Source organism: Oenanthe melanoleuca, chromosome 5 (genome assembly GCF_029582105.1).
Source record: "Oenanthe melanoleuca isolate GR-GAL-2019-014 chromosome 5, OMel1.0, whole genome shotgun sequence".
In the NCBI taxonomy this organism is placed as follows: Eukaryota; Metazoa; Chordata; class Aves; order Passeriformes; family Muscicapidae; genus Oenanthe; species Oenanthe melanoleuca.
Genome location: NC_079339.1, coordinates 1367854 through 1389770, shown reverse-complemented (window position 1 = coordinate 1389770; position 21917 = coordinate 1367854). Strand labels below are relative to the sequence as shown.

At 41.3% G+C, this 21917-nt stretch overlaps 1 protein-coding gene across 3 annotated transcripts in view; it reads left to right on the top strand.

The window, feature by feature from the left end:
- Positions 1-1431: 1431 nt before the first annotated feature.
- The window catches only part of SYT9 (synaptotagmin 9), a 65205-nt gene continuing 44719 nt past the window's right edge, over positions 1432-21917 (top strand). For all 3 annotated transcript variants that reach the window (XR_008840645.1, XM_056493368.1, XM_056493370.1), the window contains exon 1: positions 1432-1772. Coding sequence is in view for 2 of the 3 variants with exons in the window: in XM_056493368.1 (XP_056349343.1) it covers positions 1625-1772 (148 nt within the window). In the remaining variant the exon portion in view is untranslated. The remainder of the gene's footprint in view (positions 1773-21917) is intronic.

The following is a 21917-nucleotide window of genomic DNA, read 5'->3' as shown; positions in this document are numbered from 1 at the left end:
GAGCTGTGACTGACAGCACCTCTTACAAATTGTCTTTCTCCCTGCACGCCTGGAGAAACAAACGACATTGGTTTTTCCAGCACCAGGATGAGTATTTGTGCAGCATTTATTGAGGCTAGTAGAGAGTTTCACACGATTAGATGTGAAAACATACACTGATGCCATCAAAATCTCTGTCCCTCAAAAATATGATTACAGTGGTAACAACTGTAACAGCCACACACTATTTTATTATCTATTATTAATGCTTAACAACGACAAGGCAGCTGAGTGAGCTGCCTGATTACTGGTGGAATTATGCCTGGCTTATACAATCGTGTTTTACAGACATCACTTTTCTATTAAAAAGGGGGGATGGAGGGGGGAATGCCTTTCAGACATAAGCAATGTCTCCAAAGCACTCGGAGGCAAGTAAACAACTTTTCTCATTAATACCCTCTCCTTTCCCAAAATGCATCTCATTCCGATGATATACTTTTTGCTTCAAGAAGAAAAAAATAAAAAAGCTTCTACTAGAAGATGCTGCTATTTCTAGAACCGTTATCAGCAGCCTTTAAACAGGAGGCTGAACATCCACACCGGCCTGAACTTTCTGAGCTCACCGCGGCCTTTGATATTTGCCTAAACTATTATAAAAGGGAGAGAGAAAGAGAGAGGGGAAAAAAAAAAAAAAAAAAAAGAAGTTAAATGGAGCAGCCAGTTCTCAGCTTCTCCCCTCATGACACCCACCCAGCCTCCCAGCCTACAAGCCCAGAAAGCGAAGCAGCACCTTACGGATCTCCTACTCGGCAGGATAAACATGCCTAATGGCAGACATCTCCTCAGCCCCCACCTCCTCCAAGGCTCCTGCCCTCCCCTCCAGCTACGGCTGCCTCTCCGCCGCCTGAGCTTTCCCAGCCGCGCTTTTAACTCCTTTTAACCCGCCAACATGAATGTGCCGAAGCCAGACCGGGCTGCAGCTCCAACATTTTCCCCTCACGACTGCGAGGGCGCGCGTTCCGGATAGCGAGGAGCGGCCAAGCAGCACAGCCAGCGGGATCGCTGCTGGGCGGGATCGCTCCCCAGAGGGGCCGGGATCGCTGCTGGGCGGGATCGCTCCCCAGAGGGGCCGGGATCGCTGCTGGGCGGGATTGTTCCCCAGAGGAGCCGGGATCGCTGCTGGGCGGGATCGCTCCCGGGGCACAGGGCGCACGGCCCGGGACGAGCGCGCTGAGGGCCGGGCCTGCCCGCCATGGGGAGGCGGCGGTCGGGGCGCTGTCCCTCAGCCCCCGCGCTCCGCCAGCCGCTGCTCCGCCTCTGAAGTTCCCGGGCGTGTGCCGGGGCGGCGGCGGCGGGGCAGTCCCTGCCCCCGGGGCGGAGAGGGGCGCGGCGGCCCCCGCCCGCTCCGCTCCGCTCCGCTCCGCCGGCAGCGCTGCGCCAGCGCGGCTGGGCGGCCGCGGCGCCGGCGCTCCCGGGCCTCGCGTTCAACTGGTGGGACCCCGCTGCGGCCCCGGCCCGGCCCGGCTCGGCACGGCCCGGCTGAGGAGGATGCGGGCGGCGGCGCGGCGGCCGCAGGCGGGCGGCGGGCAGCGGCGCGGCGCCTGAGCGCAGGGCTCCGCTCCGCTCCCGAGGATGCTGCGGGGCGATGCCCGGCGACAGGGAGGACGAGATCTGCCAGAAAGCGCTGCAGCTGCTGGCCGAGCTGTGCTCCGTCGGGGCGGTGGAGAACGAGAACTGCCGGGATTTCATCTACTACCTGCGGGACAGAGCGCGGCCCCGCCTCAGCGACTCAGGTACGGCCGCTGCCCCCGGCGGCCTCTCCGCGGGCCCGGCTGCGGGCGGAGGGCGAGCAGCCCGGGCGGGCGGGGAGCGGCCTGCGGGCGGCGGGGGGGATGCCCCGGGGTTTGCTGGTGCTGCTGCCAGGCTCGGTTTTAGAGATGCGGAGCCCGAGCCCTCGGCGGCTGCAACTTTGCGCGGCCTCTGCCCGGCCGGAGCCGCCCCGGCCGGAGCCGCTCCCTCAGGGCCGGGGGGATCCGGGGCTGCCCCGCTGCTCCCCCGGCCCTCGGGGTTCAGCCCATTTTAACTAGAGCGCGGTTTAACCCAGCTCCGTATGCCACGAGCTAAAAAAGACTGTTCCTCGCCTTCCTGCAGCAGATGTGCGGGCTGTAGGTCGGACAGGATGTACGCTGGGTTGGTTTCTGTGTGTTGTTTCCGCATCGTGGCATAGCACTCCTGCTTAAAAACTTTAACTTAAGGATGCTTTCTCATAAGGAAGCTGAGCTCCTTGTGCACAAAAACATGAAAAGATTGAGGGTCTGTCTCTGGGCGCAAAACTGCAGTTTGGAGTAGGAGCTTATCGCAGTTATTTTTACATCATCGAGTTTGCTCAGTGTGAGGAGAAATGTAGTGAGCTAAGACAGAAGTTGATAAACGTTTGCAGCGCTGTTACAGCACAGTGTTCATTGCTTCAATATTCTCTGGGATAAATCAGTCCGTTTAGCATAGGACAGTCTAATGACACTCTGCTCTTAAATACTTTTCTGTAATTTGGTAACCTGAAGTAACACTCAGCGTGCAACGTCCTGACAAATCCTTGGATGTGCTGGAGGCCTGGAGAAAACAAGTGAAACTAAGTAAATAAAGACTCAATGGAGGGAAAAGATGTGCTGTCACAATAAATGAATAAGGAATTTTCCATCATTCAGTTTGCTTGCAGCCATTCTGGCTTTTCGCTACTTAAAATATTCAAATTGGCGTGATTCATGCAGTGTTTGATAGGGATTCTTTAAAAGTAGGCAAATTTAATTGTTTGGTTCATACAGGCAGATTTAATTACTTTGTTCATATAAGCAGTAATTTCTATGACAGACACCTGTGATTTTCTGTAATTTCCATTTACTAAAAGATCAGTCATGTATTTGTGTATCAGGTCATGGTTCTGAAGCTTTCTGCTTAAAGCAGTGCTTGCTGTGGATACGAAACTACTTGAAATGCACATGGAGACTTTAACCTCTGCCACTTGGATAACAGCTTTTCAGATTTCTTTCAGAAGCTACCTGCTTTTTTTTTTTCTTTTTTTTTTTTTTTTGTTCATCAGCCTCGGGCAAAAAGAGTACCTGACATCTGTTCGGGAGTGATTTTAAAACATGGTGTGCTCAGTAAAAATTTATCACCTCTGCCTAAAGATAAAAAAAAAAAAAGAAGTGTGTTTATTTCTACCTGTTTTGCTTGAACTGTTATTACACAACAGCCTTCCGGTGTTGTTGCAAACCTGCTCAATTACACAGAGCAGCAGTCCCTAACCTTTGCCAGCCAATGTATAACAACACTGAGCAATTATGCTGCAGGCAGCATCTTCCCATTGGCCTCAAGCTGAACGTTTTTATTTTTTGCAGCTGCAGCCAGTCTCAGAGGGTCTAGCAGGCAACATGTTACCCAGAAACCCTGACCTGGGAAATACTTCAGTGAGGTAGTCATGTCAGGAATTTGTAAATTTATTTAATCTCGCATTTCTTTGATTAAAATGTATTTATTATCCCAGTATGGCTTGTTTAGCTGGTCCTTAGTTGTGGTGCTGTGGGCTGCAGGAGCACACGACTTCCAGAATGAAACAACACGAGTCACTGAGAAAGGGCAGTAAACACACTGACCAAACTTGCTTTATGTAGTGAGTCTCACTGACTTAACAAGGGCAGAATGGCCTTAAAAAGCCCTGACAGCTTTTATCCGTATCCACATCCATTCTCTTTCCAGCCACTAGAGGCCTAGGTAGGGATGTGGACAGAAGTGGTGCTGAAGGACAGCGTCTCCTTATCAGACCTGGGCAAGGCATGAGCTGTCCTTGCTCCAGTTTCCTGCTCCTCGAGGGAGGAGGAGATGTGCTTTATCTGAGTAACTGGCTCTTAGGCCACCCAAAACAGTGATCTAAACAGATCTACAGCTTCAGATTGGAGAAAAGTGCATGATTAAGTGTCTGATGAGGTCCATGATTAGGTGTTGTACAGGAATTGGTGCATGGGGACATGCTTTGAAAAGTGTTTCTGAAATGAAACATGCCTAAACCCGGTGGCATGGTGGGTACAGACAATTCTGCAGCACCTTTGGCTGAAGCCATGCATGGATGTTGGCTCTGTGCTCTGTCAGGACTCGTTAGAAAAACCCAGCCCTGTGTTTGTGTCCAAGCTCAGCCTCCCAGTGCCCCTCAGCCCCACATCCCTGGAGATCCCCTCCTCTCTTGCCTGGCACCTGATGCACTTGGCTGTGTGGCTCCCTGCTGTCTGTGGGACTCAGGCCAGGAGGGGACTGCATGCTTTTGGTGCATGCCACATTTTTACTTTACAGTTTTTCAGTGTATTTCAGTGTTTTTTCCCTGTTGTGGGGGGTGCTGCACATGCTTTGAGCACGAGTTGAAGGGCTAATGAGATCTGGGTTTAACATGCTGGTCCACTGGATTTCAGGGGTGACACGAGTGAGTCAGATTTTAAAGCTTTTTAGAAAACTAAAAATGCAAATTAGGCATTTAGTGAAAAATCTTCAATTAGTTCAATAAGAGTTATATGTCAGAGCAACCTTGAAAATCCCAAGAGGCATCCTTAAGCATTTAGATACCTTAATAAGCTGACTCGTTTTCTGTTCCATTGTAAAATGTCAATAATATTTCTGTATCACAGAAGGGCTTTATGAGGGTGAATTGCAAAGTCTGAACACATCAAGTAGGTAATACATTCATAAAGGAGAGTCAGATGGACCTCTCAGAGATATTCAAGGAAAAACAATGCTTGTCATATGGGCAGTTGAAAACAATCACTCAAGATTGTGGAATATCACCCCATGATACATGATAAAGCAAATATTGTAGAGGAGGAATGAGCTGAAGAAGTCCTTCAATGTGTAAAAAAAGAAAAACCCAGTAAACCAAAACAACAACAACATCATGAAAGTGGAAAGTCTTGATAGAGACACTGACCATTAAAAGAGGAATTAAGAGAAAAAAAGCTGCTTATGAAGATAAGGGTTCTAACAAAAGTCCAGGCCATCTATCATAGTGAATTGTCATTAATTTTGTAGTAGAAAAATGAATATAAATAAAAAAATAAAGCTTTCATTTTTGTTGCTTTGGATTGCACATTTTGAGGATGAGCCATCAAGGTTCTTAATTATGTTCTTTAAAATTGACTAATAGAGGCTGAAACAGAACACATGATGAAAATTGTGAGCATAGTCATGGCCATTAGGCATAAAGTGTTTTACAGGTCATAAGTATGAGATTTTTCACATGACAGAAAGCCAGATTTTAGTACCTGATGGAGGTAGAGATAGCTGACATTAAAAAAAATTTAAAAATCTGGAAATGGGATGGATGTTGAAGACAGGGAAACTGCAATTATGGTATGGCAGTAGAATTTCAGCATTTTATGAATCAGTACTTTATTTTTTAATGTTTATTTTCAACCTCAGGACAGAGAAAAGCACGAAGAAACAAAAAGCCAATGAGGCATGAATGTGGCCTCCCAGACCTCCTTGGAATGTGAGTCAAGATTTTCTGTAGAGAGGGTTGTTCCAATAGACTGTTCATTCCCTAGATCTGGGTTCAAAAACAAAACCTGTTTCAGAAAGTAGTTTGATTCCTTAAAAAAGGTATTTTAAAATTTTTATACTTTAAATTGTTTCCTGATTTATTCCCTTCTCACTCCCCAAATCTTCTAGGAGCATATCAATCTGCAGAGTTTCACTGAGACCCTAAGCACATCTAGATTTATCTGGATAAATGCAAAAAGCATTTACAAGTTTTAAAGACATGAAAAGCATTTGAGTGGGTGAAATAACTTCCAGCATCTTTTTTTCTTTGTATTTTCCTCACTATGAGCTGTTGTTTTCCATATTTTTTTAAATTTTCTTTTCCTAATAGTGTCCTGCTAGTGCAAGGTTTTGCAGGATAGAGGACAAGTGCAAATCATATTTCCTTCTTGAGGTCAAATGAATGAACATGTGTGAGGCCCAACTTCCTTTGGGTTTTGAGAACCAAAATGCTCTTTCCAGAGTTGAAAAAAATAGTGATGATATGTATTTTAGACTAAAGATTTTCTCTCTTGAAAAGTCAGGAATAAGATTGAAGAAGGCAAAACCAATTATTTCCTGTTGCTTCAATTCTAAAATGCTGTGCTGTTTAATTCCCTCTAAACAAAGAGGCTCTCAGAAACTTTCCTGTCATATTGGAGGAGGTTTTTTTCCTTGGAAAAGGCTCTGTTTTTTCTGTTTTAAACAGATTGCTCAATTTTGAAACGAATTGTAGAAAAGAGCAAATCGTGTTCAAAGTAAATGAACTACCTGTACACTTAATAATGGCTTGAAACTATAATTAAGGTAAATCAATTTAAATAAAAGTAAAGATTTCAATTTATCATAACCACATACAACATTTTCCTGGAATGCATTTTTGGGTTTTTTTGCAAGTAACCTAAAGAATTATAGGTGTTTAAGTTACAATTTACTCTTCAGAACTAGAGAAAAGGATGACTACAAAGATTTTCCTCAGGATAAAACCCAGCTTTGATCAGGCTGGAACACAGTCATGTTAAATACTCTTCAGATATGAAAGAGCCCTGCTCTGCTGAGATCACTTTGTGTTTTCCAGACAGTGTAGCAGCACTGGGACTTGAGAAGCCAAACATGAGGAGTTGTCCTGCAGTCCCTGTGACCAGAGCTCACTCCTGGACACTGTGGGGAGCAGAAATGTTTCAGTCTGTGAGAAAAAGGCAAGAGGAAGGTGCCTTCCAACCCTTCTTGGGCTCTGCATCCAGTGTGGAATGTAGGAGCTTTGTGGGGTTTCCATTGCCATTTTGGTTTTAGGATTTTGCCAAATGTTTGTTGTTTATGGTCTGCCCTTATACCCTGAAACTATAGCAAAGTATTCAACAGGAAAAAAATGTTTTTACTCAGATACAAAAATAATACAAAAATACTCATATATGAAAAGTCATTGCAAGCCCATTTGTGAAGTGATTCTATAAGTTAATGTGCCAACTGAATCAGAAATCAGTGTTCTCTACAGCCACACAGTCTCTTCCAAGTGTGCAGTGAACAAAATATCCATCACTGCAAACAGCCTGAAGAGTAATGACCTTTGAAAATTAGGATGCCTGGATAGCACACAGTCTGTCTTACACCTGGATTCCTCTCCCAAGTGCCAGTTGTGCTGATGAAGAGCAATAGGTTAATTTAGCCCTTGTACATACAAACTGGTTTTGCCACTAAATCTTGATCACTGCATTTGTCAATAGCTCCTCTTTCAATGGGATTTGCACACTCCTTGTAGTGAGGAAAGAATTTTCTAATTATGCTTTCCTTAGAGTTACCCATTATCTTTGTGCAGGCCACGAAATTTGTCACAAAAAGCTCTGATTGCCTAAGCAGAGGTGTTACTAGAACAGATTTAGGGATTATTAATTCCTAAAAACCCCATGAAGTTGTGTTACAATAATGACATTTTTAGAATTTTATTATGGTAGAATACTGAATTGTTAGATATTTGTGTGATCAACAGATTTAGTGACCCAACTACAAATGATCAGCCACACATTCCCCTGGATAGCTTTCTGGAAAATTCCTTTCCAAACTAATTTGTGTGAGTTTAATTACAGTGACAATTCAGAGACCTAGAAATGTAAGTCCAAAATTATTGCTGTCATAACAGCAGATCTGCTTAAACTCAGTCTCGAGGCTGTGCAGCTCTGCACCAACTTTGATGTGCAATATGTAGAGGCTGAGCACAAACTGCAATTTATGTATTTTTGTTTAAAACCACATTTCTAGGGTTTAGCTCTTCCCCTGCTGAAAATAATGATCATTGTTGATGCAGTGCAAAGCTGTACTTAAGAACATTGCACTGTATGTCTTTTGCTATATTCTGTCATTCATTTAAGCTCTTCTGTGGCTTTATTTAGACCAGAGAGATAAAGAGAGATTATTTTGACCTAAAGCTTTATGTCCCTTTCATATTGCTAACAAAATTTTAGTCCAAGGGATAAGAATTTAGAATAATTAATTACAGATGCTGTCAGTTGCAGCTGCATCTCTTAAAGTTCATCACTTTACAGGCTCAATCTTTTTTTGCATGCTTTGTAGTACTGTGAGGTAGAGAGTACTTGATACATTTATTTGGAGAGTACAAAAAGTAAGTGTAATATATAACAGGTGGTGGTTTGCACATTTCTTACATTTGCTATAGTCACACTGGGTATTGTGTGGCTTAAGCTGCTCAAGACATTCAGCTGCCTCTCTGTTTTGGATTTAGCATTCATTAGCCAAGTGAGATCACTTTGGTTTCCTTTGGCAGGCGTGCACACTGCAGGATTTGATCCTGTGTGCCTCCCAAGGTTAGCTGGAATTCAGAAATACAGTAGATGCAGTCAAAACTGGCATGTGTGTATGTGTGTTTTAAGCCAATTTACAGCTGATGTGTGTCTACCAAAGATAAATGTTGGAGGAGTCTCTAATCTGTCAGAAAAAGCTTTCAGATTATTGCTGTAAATCCACTATCCTAAAGAACAAACAAACAAACAAAAAAAGCCAGGCACTGATGATTTTGGAGTTAAAACTTTCAAAAACCTTCCAGATTTCTTTTTAAAATAAAAAGACTGAAGTTTTGAACTGGGATAGTTCTGCCAGGATACTTTTCACTTTCTTTTTGTTGAGTTTCACATGCACGCAAAAAGAAAGACTTACTGACTTCCCTTGGATATAAATTTCTTCAGTTTGTTACATGTCCATCAGGGATTTGTTTAGAATATCCTACTTCTATCTTACAGTCTGTGAAACTCCCTAAATACTTCCTTTCCCCCTGTGATGGACCTTTCCTGTGTGATATTTAGAATTTTGTGTAAACATACTAAATATTTGTCTTTGAAAATTTCTTCTGGTAAACCAGTCTTCATCATTCCCATCCAGGTTGCTTTGTGCCTGGTTTCTCCATCTCTTTTCTAAATTAAATGTGTATTTACACCAGTGTTCCACATGTTTGCCCATTGGGGTGTTCCCACTCCCTTTCTCAAGCAGCATCATTTTATTTGCTGCCCCATTTTTAATCTCTTAAATTCATCTCTGTTTTAGTTCTCTGACTTCAGCCATATAGTTTGTTTTCTTCTCACATATAGTGAAATTTCAGAATGCAGTAAGAGTTTCAGTAGCTGTGTCATCAGTCAGTACATAAAGTTTGACCCTTTAGTCTTCCACACTTGTCTCACTGGGTATCTCTCTGCAGCCATATAAAATTCCTTTAGAACTCCCTTTTCAAACTTTCTGCTTCTTTTGTCATTTGCAAGAGGTTCATGGCTATGGAGTTCATGCTTTCACCAGTACATATTAAGACATTCCAAAAGCTGTTTCTCACATCTACCCAATTTTATAAATAATTACAACTTGTAATTCCATACAAATTACCCAACTATTATAGAAAGGAATGTACAATGCAAATTAGAAAATGATCAATGACACCAACAGTCTTATGATCTTCTGTTGCCATTTGTAGCAGATGTTTTACCCATTTAGAAGAGGAGTTTATTTTTTTCCCCTAGAGAAATGAAATGGATAAGATTAATGCCTAGTTATTCCATCTCTTTTTGGGAAGCCTACCCTAAATAGGCTGATCTCAAGTATTCATTATGCTAAGTTCTCTCTGCACAGCAGAAAGGAAAAGAGCTTCCTGAGCCTGGCTGCAGGGAAATGCAGCAGGTATTGAGTTGTTCTTGCTGAGTGCTGTCCTATTCCCTGTAGTAGGGCTGATGTAGGTTATGTCTAGCTGTGGCATTACCTGCTGTAAAGAGATTTTAGGTCCATTAGCAACTAAATACAAGAGAAAACTGATCTGGCATTGCTTCAAAAATTCTCTTATCGGTACAATTCTATTTTTTTTGAGCTATACCAGTTTACTCAGGGTAGTACAAGACACAAATCTAAACTAGTTGCTCAAATTTTGTTTATTTCTGTGATTGTGCTCTCTCCTGCAATAGATCATGCCACCAAGAAAGGTTCCTGTTTCTCCAGATGCCACTAAGGCATCCATGATAACAAAAATCTAGTGGAAACTTTTCCTCCTTTTTGTTTTCATTTTAAGTTCCCAAATATTAAAGATGACTAATGTAAAGTTAAAAAGAGGCAGAGGTGAGAAATTAGGCATAGCAGGCAAGCAGAAGGTGAGGGGCTGACCCAGTTTTGTCCATTTGTTTTGTTTGTTCTGAGTTCACAGGTGTTTCACAAACAGAGAGTGGTGAAACCTCGAGGTGCAGCAGGCACGAGCTTGGTGCCTGTCACTTGTTCTGCTCAGGAGATGGACTGAGGAGCAGAACAGGCAGAGAGAGATAAAACTCCCATTCCTGAGGGACCAAAAGGCACCAAGCACACTTGCTGTCACTTGGAAATTAGAATTAGCAGAGCTGAGGCCTGGGGTTCTGAGCACCTGTCTGTGGGGACAGTGAACAGGAAGGGCTGTGGGTGTACCATGTTATACCTCTGTTGTAAGAATTTCTATTTCTGTTTTATATTACACCAAAACTTGCCTCTTTTTTTTTTGGTCCTGATTTTTGAAGCCTTTTGAGCTTTTTTGTGGAGTTTGCTGTAGAAAAAAACAATAGATAAAGCAGGTCTGTCCAAATTCTTTGTATGTCTTGGAGTCCTATCACAAGTTTGTGCATTGATGGTGGTTTTTTTGTGGGTTCAATAGCTTTCTAACCCAGCCTGAGAAATCATGATTTGATGCTGACATTTGGGCTGGGCTAATCATGAAGGAGAAAGCTTGGCCATTGTGGCTTCCCTTAGTATGGAAAAGCTGTCACCTTGAGCCTTCTCTGTGCAGCAGCACCACTGTTCCTGCCAGCTTCTCTTAGCTGCAGAAGGTGTAAGATTTTTATATCTGCTCTCATTCTCAAGTTAATGTCTTGTTCCTGCCTACCTTATTCGTTCTGTACCTGTCTCTTGTTCTGTTGTCATTGTGTTATAAAGAGAGAATTGACTAGTCAAGATGATTTCTTTCCTGCTGCTGCTAGGAGCCAGTGATGATAAAATAGCTAAAAGCAGTTCCCAGAATAGCAGTGCACAGGTATAGGTTTGCCAGAGTGATTTGATAGTGATTGCTCTATCAGTCCTTCTGTAGTGTTACCAGTCAGACCCAGCACTGTGAACAAAACCGCTCTTTCTTCCTTTGATGGATTTTTCTTCCTTCTTTTCTCTTTTTCTTGGGACCTGGAAACCAGAACAGACCTTAATAGCAACAGGACCAGCAGCATCTTCAACTTTTCTTTCCTTCCCAGATTAGAGGGAAGCAGGGGATTCACTTCTTATCCTAAAGGCTCTGCACACCGAGAGGTGAAGCAGGAATTTTGTTAAAATGGAAGGCTTGGCATTTAACATTTCTGGTTGTTTGGCAGTTTTACCTCCCTTTTTCCTGTACCCCTCCCTGTGTGGAAGATTTCCAGTGGTAGTTGTTGCCATGGCACTAAGCAGGACGAGGTGTCTACTCCGCTCTCAAAACTGGATGTTTACGGCCGTATTGTGAAAAATGATCCCTTCTGACAACTCGGGGTTGTTTATGCAGAATTAACACACCACTCCTCTTCTTCCAAAGTGGAGAGAGGCTCTTCAGGTCATTCCCTGTGTGTCAAGACAAATGTGAGCTTCAGCAGTGCTGGAAAAGCCTTGGAATTAGCTCTGTCCTTCCACTCCCTCGTTAGCTGTTCAAATGAACAAGCGCTTCACGCCCTGCCGAGCAGCTGATTGGCCTTGGAGGGAAGAAGCATCTGAAGCAGTATTAATGTTTCATTCAAAATCATGAGAGCCAGGGAGGAGGGGAATTGGGGAATTCAAAACCCCAAATCAGTCCTGCCTTTTATTTCTCCAGGTCCCGTTCTCTTGAGCAGCATCCCTAATTTTCTTCCACACTTGATTTCCTCTCAGGACAGTCTTGCTGCCTTTGTGAGATGTTTTTGCCTTTGTTTTTCTTTCTCCATTGTCTGCTTCTCTTCTCCAGCCCTGTTGACAGTATCTGCTATGACACATGCTGTACAGGAGATGGAGAGGCAAAGAAACTGTGCAGTCCCTCCATCCTCTACTCTTTCCCTTTCTTAAGTCTTCATTGCTGCATCAAGGCTGGTGAAAATCCCTTTTTTATTTGCTCACCAAGCAAAGCGGATCAGAAAGCTGAAAATTAGTGCCTTAAAATTCTATCTCAAAGATATTTGAGCAAACTGGATGTGATAAAGCAATCAGTAAAGGAGTGTGGTGGATTGCATGACAGCAAGAACAGCCAGCTGCATCTGGGAAATATGTAAGTCCTTGGACTCCAGCAGTAAAAAACTTCCCAAGCTGTAAAAGAAGAGCAATTCTTTCTTTTTTGTGGCAGTCCTAGCAGTTTGAAACATGGTTGGCAACTAATAATTGCAATCATAGAATCATTGTTGAAAGAAGCATCACCTCACAATGATATCCATGTAGGATCTTGGATTCGTTGTACATAGTATAGCACGTCCTGGGGTTGCTAGATTTGCAGATGTTGCTAATAAATAAAAATAGTTTTATTAGGACAGGAATAGAAACAAATGTTAGAAGTGTTGCATAACCAGCTCTGATGAGCAGGGAGGCACCCCTTTTGCAGCATTTCTAGAAGTACTGTTCCCAGTAACTGACAGCAAATAGATCCTAAATCCCTAGGCCATCCTGAGATAAATATTAATACTGTTTGTTTTAAATGTTTCTTAATCTTTTACCTGTTTGGAAAAAAATCAGGGGAAGAAGCAAGCTTTGACAGAGTATTTCCTGACTCAGCAGTTGAGTGAAAGTGATGATGCTGATGCACTTGGTTCAAGGTAATGGAAGGACTTTACCTCAGCAGGGGAGGACTGTGAACACACCAAACAGCCTGCCTGTAAATCCTGCTAACCAAATATTACTCAACAATATGTTAATACAAAAGTGTTTGACTCAGGAATGTTTTTTAGAGACAGGAGTCATGTTTTAGTTGGCTACAATAGGTTGGGGGCTGTGAAAACTAAGGCTGTTTTTTTAATTGTGCACTTGAGATATGATCATGTAGAAATCTGTCAGTGCTGTTTTTCCCCGCCCTTTCAGCTGCTTTTTCAGTAAAAAATTCCATCTAATGCCATGTCTGTAATCAGCAGAGAAAGCAGGGCATGTCTCAAGTGTGATGTCAGTAAAGCACTGAGCAGAAAACAGCCTAAAAAGCAGCCAGGAGAAAACAGTGGGCCCAAGGATTTAGGTGGAAAGTAGCCTGCCTGAGTATGGCTCACTCTATTTTCATAGCAAACACAAAATAAGAGCCTGGGCTTTGTTGGGGCCTCTCAGCACTTTACTCTTATAAATAATAAACAGAATACATTTTCCTCCTGTGTGGGTTAGCAAATAGAAATGTGCCTCTGTTATCAGCAAGGAAGCCATAATTGAGAGGCAGTGATTTTGTGGAATGCACATTGAAATGGGACTAACTAAAAGCATGAGGAGCATTTCAAAGCTTCTATTTCTATGCTGGGTTTCATATGTTTAGCTGTGGAGTTTATTCATTATACCTTTTTGGATTGGATTTACATTCTCAGACTCAAATCCTGCCACTCACTCCAGCCCATATCTGACACAACCACAGCTCCAACAGGGTAACTTTAGTTAATCTTTTGCATATCCCAGCATTTTGCCATTTACTACCCCATTTTCAGCATAATTTCAGAGTTTTGAGTGTTTGCTTTCATGGCCTGGCTTGGATTGCATGTGCCCATCTTGATCTGACATAATTTGAGACTGAAACTGAAAGGAATATGGTCATGGTAATCCTGCTCACATTATTGTAGCAGAAATGCAGAATAACATATTTTTCTTGGAGAGGGACATGTTTTTAATGTCCCCCATTTCCAGTTTGTGTCCCTCTCACATTTGGGATTAAAGAGTATATTTTAATGGCTCTATTTCCTTGTTTTAAGGCTATCTATTTGTTTATTCATTTCAGTATACCCTAATGTATGTTGTGCTCATGTTTAGGAAACTTACAGAATTAATTCCCCACCCCTTACATGAAAGTCCTCTAGAAAATTTCAATGGGTAACTCTACTCAACAACCCACTAACAGCACAACTTTCACAAGTCTGGCAGTTTGGAACAGGCAGTTCTTGGAAGGGCTTGGTCCTTTTCCCTTTTTCTTCTTTCTTGTCAGTTTTTTTCTTAATGAATGTAGTCTCATGCTTATGAAATTTTTTCTATTTTCTTAACATTCACATTTAGTAATTCAAAAAATTACTCCTTTTTTGCCCTACAATAATCTGAGTCAGCTCAATGGTGGGAATGGTTTTGATTTTAAGGACATAGGATCACAGGGACTTCTGAGAAAAGGATGTGTACAAGCACCTGAGTCTGAAGAAAAGATTTAAATTAATGTTCATGTAATTCAGTTTTGATTATGCTTTTTTCTAATAGTATCAAGCTGTCAGACAAGTGATTTTATTTTATTCTTTCAACCTCTTTTTTTTTTTTTATTTATTTTTGGGGCTTTGTGAAGCCGGGAGAAGAAGTAGATATTGGTGGGTGCCTTATCTACCTGTGTTGGATGACAAAGAAAAAAGTACCCAGTTCTCAAAAAATTATTCTAAAATCATTCCACTGAAGTGGCTGAAAAGTTAGCAGATCCCATCAGTGTATTCCAGCTAGCAAGAAAAGTGGGATGTAGCTGTCTCTGGAGAAATGAGAGCCCCCATTACTATTTTCAGGGACCAGAAGATGAAAAAACTGTGGCTATAAATTTCCCATCCACTGTGTTTGGTTTTCCCTTAGAAGCAGCAGAACATTTTAAGTTCTTCAAAGGCAAGGAATCCCCCAGATTTGAGAGCAAATCTTGGGGGAGGAGAGAGAAGATGTGGAAGCTCAGTGTTCCCACTGTTCTCTTCAGTATCCCCCAGCAGTGGTGTTCTGGTTTCTCTGACATCTCCTTTCCACTCCCTGTCATTCTGGGAGGGAGATGAGGACAGCAGGGCTTCTCCCCTTGGAACAGGCCCCAGGAAGAGCAGGATAATCTGCAGGAAGGTGGTTTCAAGGCTGATATTCCCTTCTCTACATCCCATTTGTTTGTGTGCACCCACCTGGAGAGCCTGGTGCATGCATCACGTGGAAAGTGTATCATTGATTATAATTGAACTCATCTCAAAAAAACTCTGCCCTACCCCATGATTATAATTTCTATCTCTGGTAAGGTTGTTTATCTTCTCCTGTTTGTTGCTCAAGTGAAGCTAGCACATTTGGAATTCTGTTTTAGAAGAAGTAGGATGCTGTGCAACTGGTGGTGTTTCACTGCAGAATAACCCTCAGAGGGATTTGTAATCCCCTGGTACTCTCATCCAATACCGAGCCAAATTGAATAATAAGCTCACTGCTATGAATTCAGCCTGATACTCAGCCTCAGTCTGCATTGGTTAGCATTGCCTAGAAATTAATTATTACTCTGTGTTTATGCTATCAATGACATCCAGGGGCTGGCCTAAACACACTGGAGCTGCTGGCAGCAGCAGCAGCAATATATGTACATGCAGATATTTTGTTCTCCCTCTATAAATATGTGCTGTAGACTGGCTTTTAAATGAGTTGTTTCTGCATCTTCCCCACAGCTAAAGCCAACCAGACAGTACATGCTGGACATCAGTCAAAGATGCACAATGACACATAGTTTTGCTATTAATGTTTACAGGATTTGGAATGCTGTAATTGATTTTGGCACCGAAAGTGCAGTCTGGTAAATTGCTTGTCACCCTTGTTTCATCCCCAGCCTCGTTGAGAATCTCATATGCAATTAACTGAAATTGCTATACTGTATTTATTCTAAAGCGCACAGCACGTTGCTGGGTTGTTGTTTGCTTCTCCAAAATGGGGAGTTAATTGCTTGCAAAAACACAGCTCAAAATAAGGGCACCTTTGTGGTGAGGGACTGTTCTTCAGAGTGGAAAACTATGGCCCTCCTTGTGCTTGAAATCTCCCTGACTTCAGGGACAGTGACTCCTGCAAAAAGGCACAAACCAATCTCCATTCCCAGCCTGAGGGGCACAGCAAGAGGAGCTGGATTCTCTGCCCACCAGGGTGGTCATGGACTGAAGTGAGCAAGAGCAATTCCTTCTGCATGTGGAGCTGGACAGGAATTCTTTAAGGAATGTGTTTGCTCCACATCCCCTAGGTCACAAGGTAGAAGCAGCACTGAATGGCTCACATGAATTCCTCTGCCAGTTTATCCTGGCAATATTTTCTATTTAAACAGCCAAGGCTCCAGAATTAGCATGGACTGTCTAGAAACCTCAGTAAAACAAAGAGCTTTGCCAAGAAACAATCTAGGACAGCAAAAAAATTTAAAAAAAAAAAAAAAAAATAAAGGTGAAGCCCTTCTCTCAGATCAACAACAGGAATCTGCAGAATTTTCCTTCCCAGGAATGAAGAGCTGCATTGTGTCCTGCTGTGTCACCCAGGGGCTGGGTGCTGGAGGACAGGTTCTCAAGTTTAGAGTGAGAGCACCTGCCCTTTTCATGGGGTAGAGATTATTCAAGGAAGACTCAATCAGAGATTTCCTTGCTGTCCTTGCTAAAGCAGAGGATACTCTTCACTTCCTCGTGTTAAGAAACTAGCTGCTCTGATTTTTTCTGGAGAAAATAATTTCAGGAGATAAGATACAGATCGAGCTAAATTAACTTAATTAAAGAAAATGCAAATCCAGTAGAATACATTTTCTAGTAGAGAGTGTAGATTCTACTTGCTGCAAGCACAAAATATCTCCAAGAGTCTGGATATGATAAATGGTGGCAGTAATTGTATGTCTAAAACATTAAAAATATCTTCTATCAGAATGCTGGATGAAAAGAGGAATTTTTAATTTATTTTTTTTTTTAACTCTTGCAAATTAAAAAACAAGCCTAAATACCATGGACTTATTTCCAGAATATTCAAACCAGTTTAGATCTTACTTTTAATCCAGTTAATTATTTTGCTATTCTCCATTAAATTAATTATCAGATTAAGGTTCTTATGTAATATGTAAAATGGCCTTTTGATAATAAAAGATTATAAAAGAAATGCTGCAGTTTGCCTCAGAAGAATGTGCAGCAAGATTGAAATCTGCAGAATTCCAACTTGAAAGAGGCTATTAATTTGATAGCAGTTGCATCTACCATTACAATTGCATATTCCACCAGAAAATGGGGTGCATCACTTGGGGCATGAAAGACAGCTACAAATCTTTAGTGTAGGAATCATTTAAGATAATACCATAATTAAATACCATTCCTTGGATTTTCTGCTTAGATCTTCCAGAATTGCTACAAATATCAAAACCTCTATTTCAGTTTGGGTTTTTTGTTTGTTTTGTTTTGGTTTTTTTTATTACAGATATTGATTATAATTAATTTGGAACTTTGTAGTTGCACAGGAAGGACGTTAACCAGAGAAAAGCCAACAAGATGATTGGAGAGATGGAGCATCTCTCCTGCAAGGAAAAGCTGAGAAAATTGGGTTTGGTCAGCCCAGAAAAGAGAAGGTGACCTATTTATGGTCTTCCAGTGCCTGCAGGGAGCCCACAAGAAAGATGGAGAGGGACTTTTTACAAAGTGACAGGACAGAGGGAAATGGCTTCACACTGGAAGAGAGTAGGTTTAGATTAGATTTAGGAAAAATGTCTTTGCTGTGAGGGTGGTGAGGCCCAGAGAAGTTGTGGGTGACTCATCCCTGGAAGTGTCCCAGGCCAGGCTGGAGGGAGCTCTGAGCAACCTGGTCTGTTGGAAAGTGTCCCTGCCCCTGGCAGGTGCTTTGGAAGTAGATGACTTTTAAGGTCCCTTCCAACCCAAACCATTCTATGATTCGTGGTATTTCAGTCTTCCTGGAATAAACTCTGGGTAAAAAAAAGAAATTCTTCTGTTTTACAACCTAAGGACTGATGCTCAGCATGAGTTTTTTCACTCTGCAGGGTTGGTGACGTGGCTTTTCAGCTGCCTGTATCACTTTCCTTCTCCAAAATCTGTTCATCCTCTCAGTCCTTCACGTGCTGGCCGTGTGCCTGCCACCTCCCAGAAAGCATTTGGAGAGATGACAGCTTTCTCAGGACTCAGTTATTTCATTAACTCCTTTTTAACTGGATTATTTGAAGAAGCTATCCCATCTGTCCAGTGGTCAATACTTGCTTGTGTGCTAAGCAATGCTTGTCAAACTCCCTGTGTCCCTTCTACTCAGTTGCATCACCCTTCTGTAGAAGCAACTGGAAAGTTTGTAGACTCACTGTGAGGAGTGAGAAGATCCAGGTTGCATTTTTAACTTTTCCAACTGTTTTACAAAGGCTCACCTTGAGAACTGTGCTGCATCTTGCTCCTATTTCTATAAAGACATTTAAGTAAGTTTGACATTTATAAAGGGAAAAGCTACTTAGTGATAAACAGTTAATTTTAACAGCTTTGTTCTGCAGTCTGCTTGGTATTGTGAATAGAAAAACAAACAATTCTTCAAATATCCACTAGGATTTCTGAACACATTTCTGTGCTGTTTACATTCCACTAACATTCTTCAGATACAGATTTACTCACAGTACCTTAAACTGCATATGTCCAGGCACATTTTAATGTTTTCTCACAGCTTTTATGAGTCAATCTTGATTAAAAAAAAAAAAAAAAAAAAAAAAAAAAGACCCTATCAACAATGTCAGATTCATTGATTATTTAAATGAGGACAGAAGGTTGTCACTTATGTCTCAGATATGTGGCTATATGGCAGAGGTCACTAAACTTAAATAAAGACTGCAAAAAATAGCTTGCAAATTGCTCTTTGAAACACTATAAATTACATCTTTCCAATTAAAAATCTGGGTTTTCATGTATTTTCCTATTCATATGATATATGAAAGGAGAAAAATATTTTTAATGGACCTGCATGTCATAATCCAGGAGATCAAGAGGCATATTGTAAGTTGATGACATGAATAAAATAACTGGGCATCAGAGAGGTGGTCTGGAGACTGGGACAAGAAAGATGTCAACTCCTTCTCTTGATCACTCCTGAAGAGTAATTAAATGACTCCTTAAATCAGAATTTATACAGGTCTATCCTACTCACCATTAGTAATTTTTTAGACCACCAAAGCCCTACAGGCCACATCGTTTATTAAGCTTATGTTAGTGATCAATTTATATGTGTTTAATGCATATTTCAGAATTTTATTTTTCCACCTATGCTGATGTATCTTAAACTTGGGATGGTCGTGTGTGAGTGTGTATGTCAGAGAAGACAAAGGAGTTGTGGCTCACAGTGATTATAAATATCTGAAATAAAAACACCTCCTGATTTTCTTAGGTGCAAAATCCACCACAAGGCCCCTTGCAGCTTTTGAAACTTCCTGACACATGCAAGGCTAATGTGTTTGGTGAAGTTGCTATCAGCCTTAAAAGCCTAAAAAAATGCTGAAGCATTACTATCTTGACCTTTATGTCAACATGAATGAGAAATAAATTAACTTCTGAGACAACAGGCCATTCTGCAGGACTGTATTTATTGGGAAATGTCTGCTTTTAAATAGAGGTAGAAGGGCAAAAATAGGCTGGTTTTCATCTTAATCTTGATATTTGCCAGAATTTCTAGACTTGATGAACTGGTTATTGATACTGTTGTGAGGCATTTCTGTTTTATTCTCCTATGGGTACAAAGCTATGGGTGTTGCTAACAGGGAGGTACAAGAGGGATCAGTAAATGTGAAAGTTGACAGCACATGGGGTTATATCATCTTTGTCCCACCTGTCTCCTAAAGATTTGTTTTCCTTATGAATCCAGCAGTTTCTCAGCAGCTCCTGACCTTTTCACAGTAAGTGATTTGTTGAGTGTGGGCCAGGGCCATGTTTCTCCAGGTTCAGGTGCAGAATTTGACTCAGGGAATTTAAGGGCATGTTAATCTTCCTGAGTCACTGGCAGAAGTTTTGCATCCCACCCGTGAACTTTGACATTTATGTTGGAGAGCAGCAATCCCAGGGTTGCTTCACTGATGCTGAAGTGCTTGGCTCAGATTTGTTATCATATTGATTTTTTTTCCCCTCTTTTAAATCTATCATAGCTCAATCAAAGTACTTAAATCAGCAGCTGTAGAGAGTAAAGCCTTGAATTCATCCCTCAGTGAGCTACAGCACCTTCAGTTTGCTGTTCCCTGAGAAAGCTGCACATTGAGATGTCTCCTGCCCACTGTAGGGTGAGAAATACAAAAAGAAAAACCCCTCAAGGTGTCCAGTTTCAATTTTACATTCACAGCTAAGTACAACATGAAACAATTCAGTTAATAAGAAATTGCTCAGTTTGTAAGAATTGTAGCTACTTGTTCTTTCTACAGATTTCTTTTAATAAAAGGTCTTGCATAGCTGGACAATTAAACCCAGGAAGAAAAGAACCAGATATATTCAAATGTTACTCAAAGTATAAATTCTTTAGTATATGCTTTGCAAAAATAAGCAAGTTAAAGTTCTTTTCTGTATTCAAATTTGCCAAAATTAGGAAGGCTTCCAAGAGCATCTCAGCTTTAAAATAATCCATGTCTAGGAATGAAAAAGCAGAAGAGCAGTCTGAATGGTAATTTTACAAAATCTGTTTCTCAGTTCTGTTCTTTAGCTGCTACATTCCTAAGATGTTTCACTTTAGATTTCCCTTGATTTTCTCTGTTTTCATATCTGTTCTGCAGTTTTCTCTTAGACAGTGCTGGCGACAGACGAGACATTTGGACTTGATCTTAAGGATCTTTTCCAAGCCAAATGATTCTATGATTTTATGACTTCTAGAATTACCCACTCATAAGTCTGAAAGTCTTAAGCTATTTCTTCTGCTCTCTAGTAATGGAGTATGAATGGAAAAAAATAAGTTGGTTTTTTTTCTAACAGTGAATTTATAGTAGACATGATTTGATGGTAAATTATTAATTCATTATCTTTCATAGTAGTAAATATCCCTGCCAGTCATGCTTCCATCACACCCTAATTCTTATGGATCATTCCAAAAACCTTCCTTTTATAAAGTGGGAACCCTAAGTTCACAAAGAACCAGAGACACAGAATACATTTGCCATGGCTGAGATACTTTTTAAAAGAAGTCAATGTGAGCATTGCAGTGCATCTGGCTCCTCATCTGAGAAAGAGAAATGCTTTCAAGGCTGCCTTTTTTTCCCTTTGTGCCAGCAACTCCTACCTAAAAGGAAAATCAGGCTATTTAATCAGCTTAAGATGTTAGTGATTTGTGATGGTAATAAGCAGTAAATTTCCTCTGTATCCGTATCTATGCAGGCAACTTTCTTGAAGTCCCTTGTGAGGTTTCCACAGTTGTGACAACCTTTTTATGATCTGCCAATATAGAGAAAGCAAATGAATTTTGGCTCTTCCTGAAGTGCAAAGCAAGTGTTGTAAATATTGAACCACTGTGAAGTGCCAAACTCCCATAATGTAGGCTTAGAGTAGTTGATTCTGAAAAGGAAGCTAATGAAATAATTGACCTCGTTTCCATTGCAAGCAGTCTGACTTTAAAGAGAAGCTTGCACTTGCACTCTCTGTAAATTGTCCAGAATTCTTCTTTCTTATGTATTTATTTTAACAAAAACAACAACCCAAAACAAAAATACCCTAACAAATTAAGAAAGGTTCAAAAATAGATATTTTTCATTAGATTATTCAAAATCAGAAAGGCTGAGGGTTTCCACTAGACTTAATAAGATTATAGAGAAGGAGAGACCACTGGTATGTGAAATTCAGTGCTTCTAGTAGGAAAAAGATTGAAAGCTTGAAAGAAAAATGCAGATTTTGACTAGAGCTGTATGAGCAATGCAACTCTTATTAACCATTTGGCTGTCTCTGTGAAAATATCTTTTAATCATATTCATCACGTTATAGAATTTTGTGTATATATTTAATCTT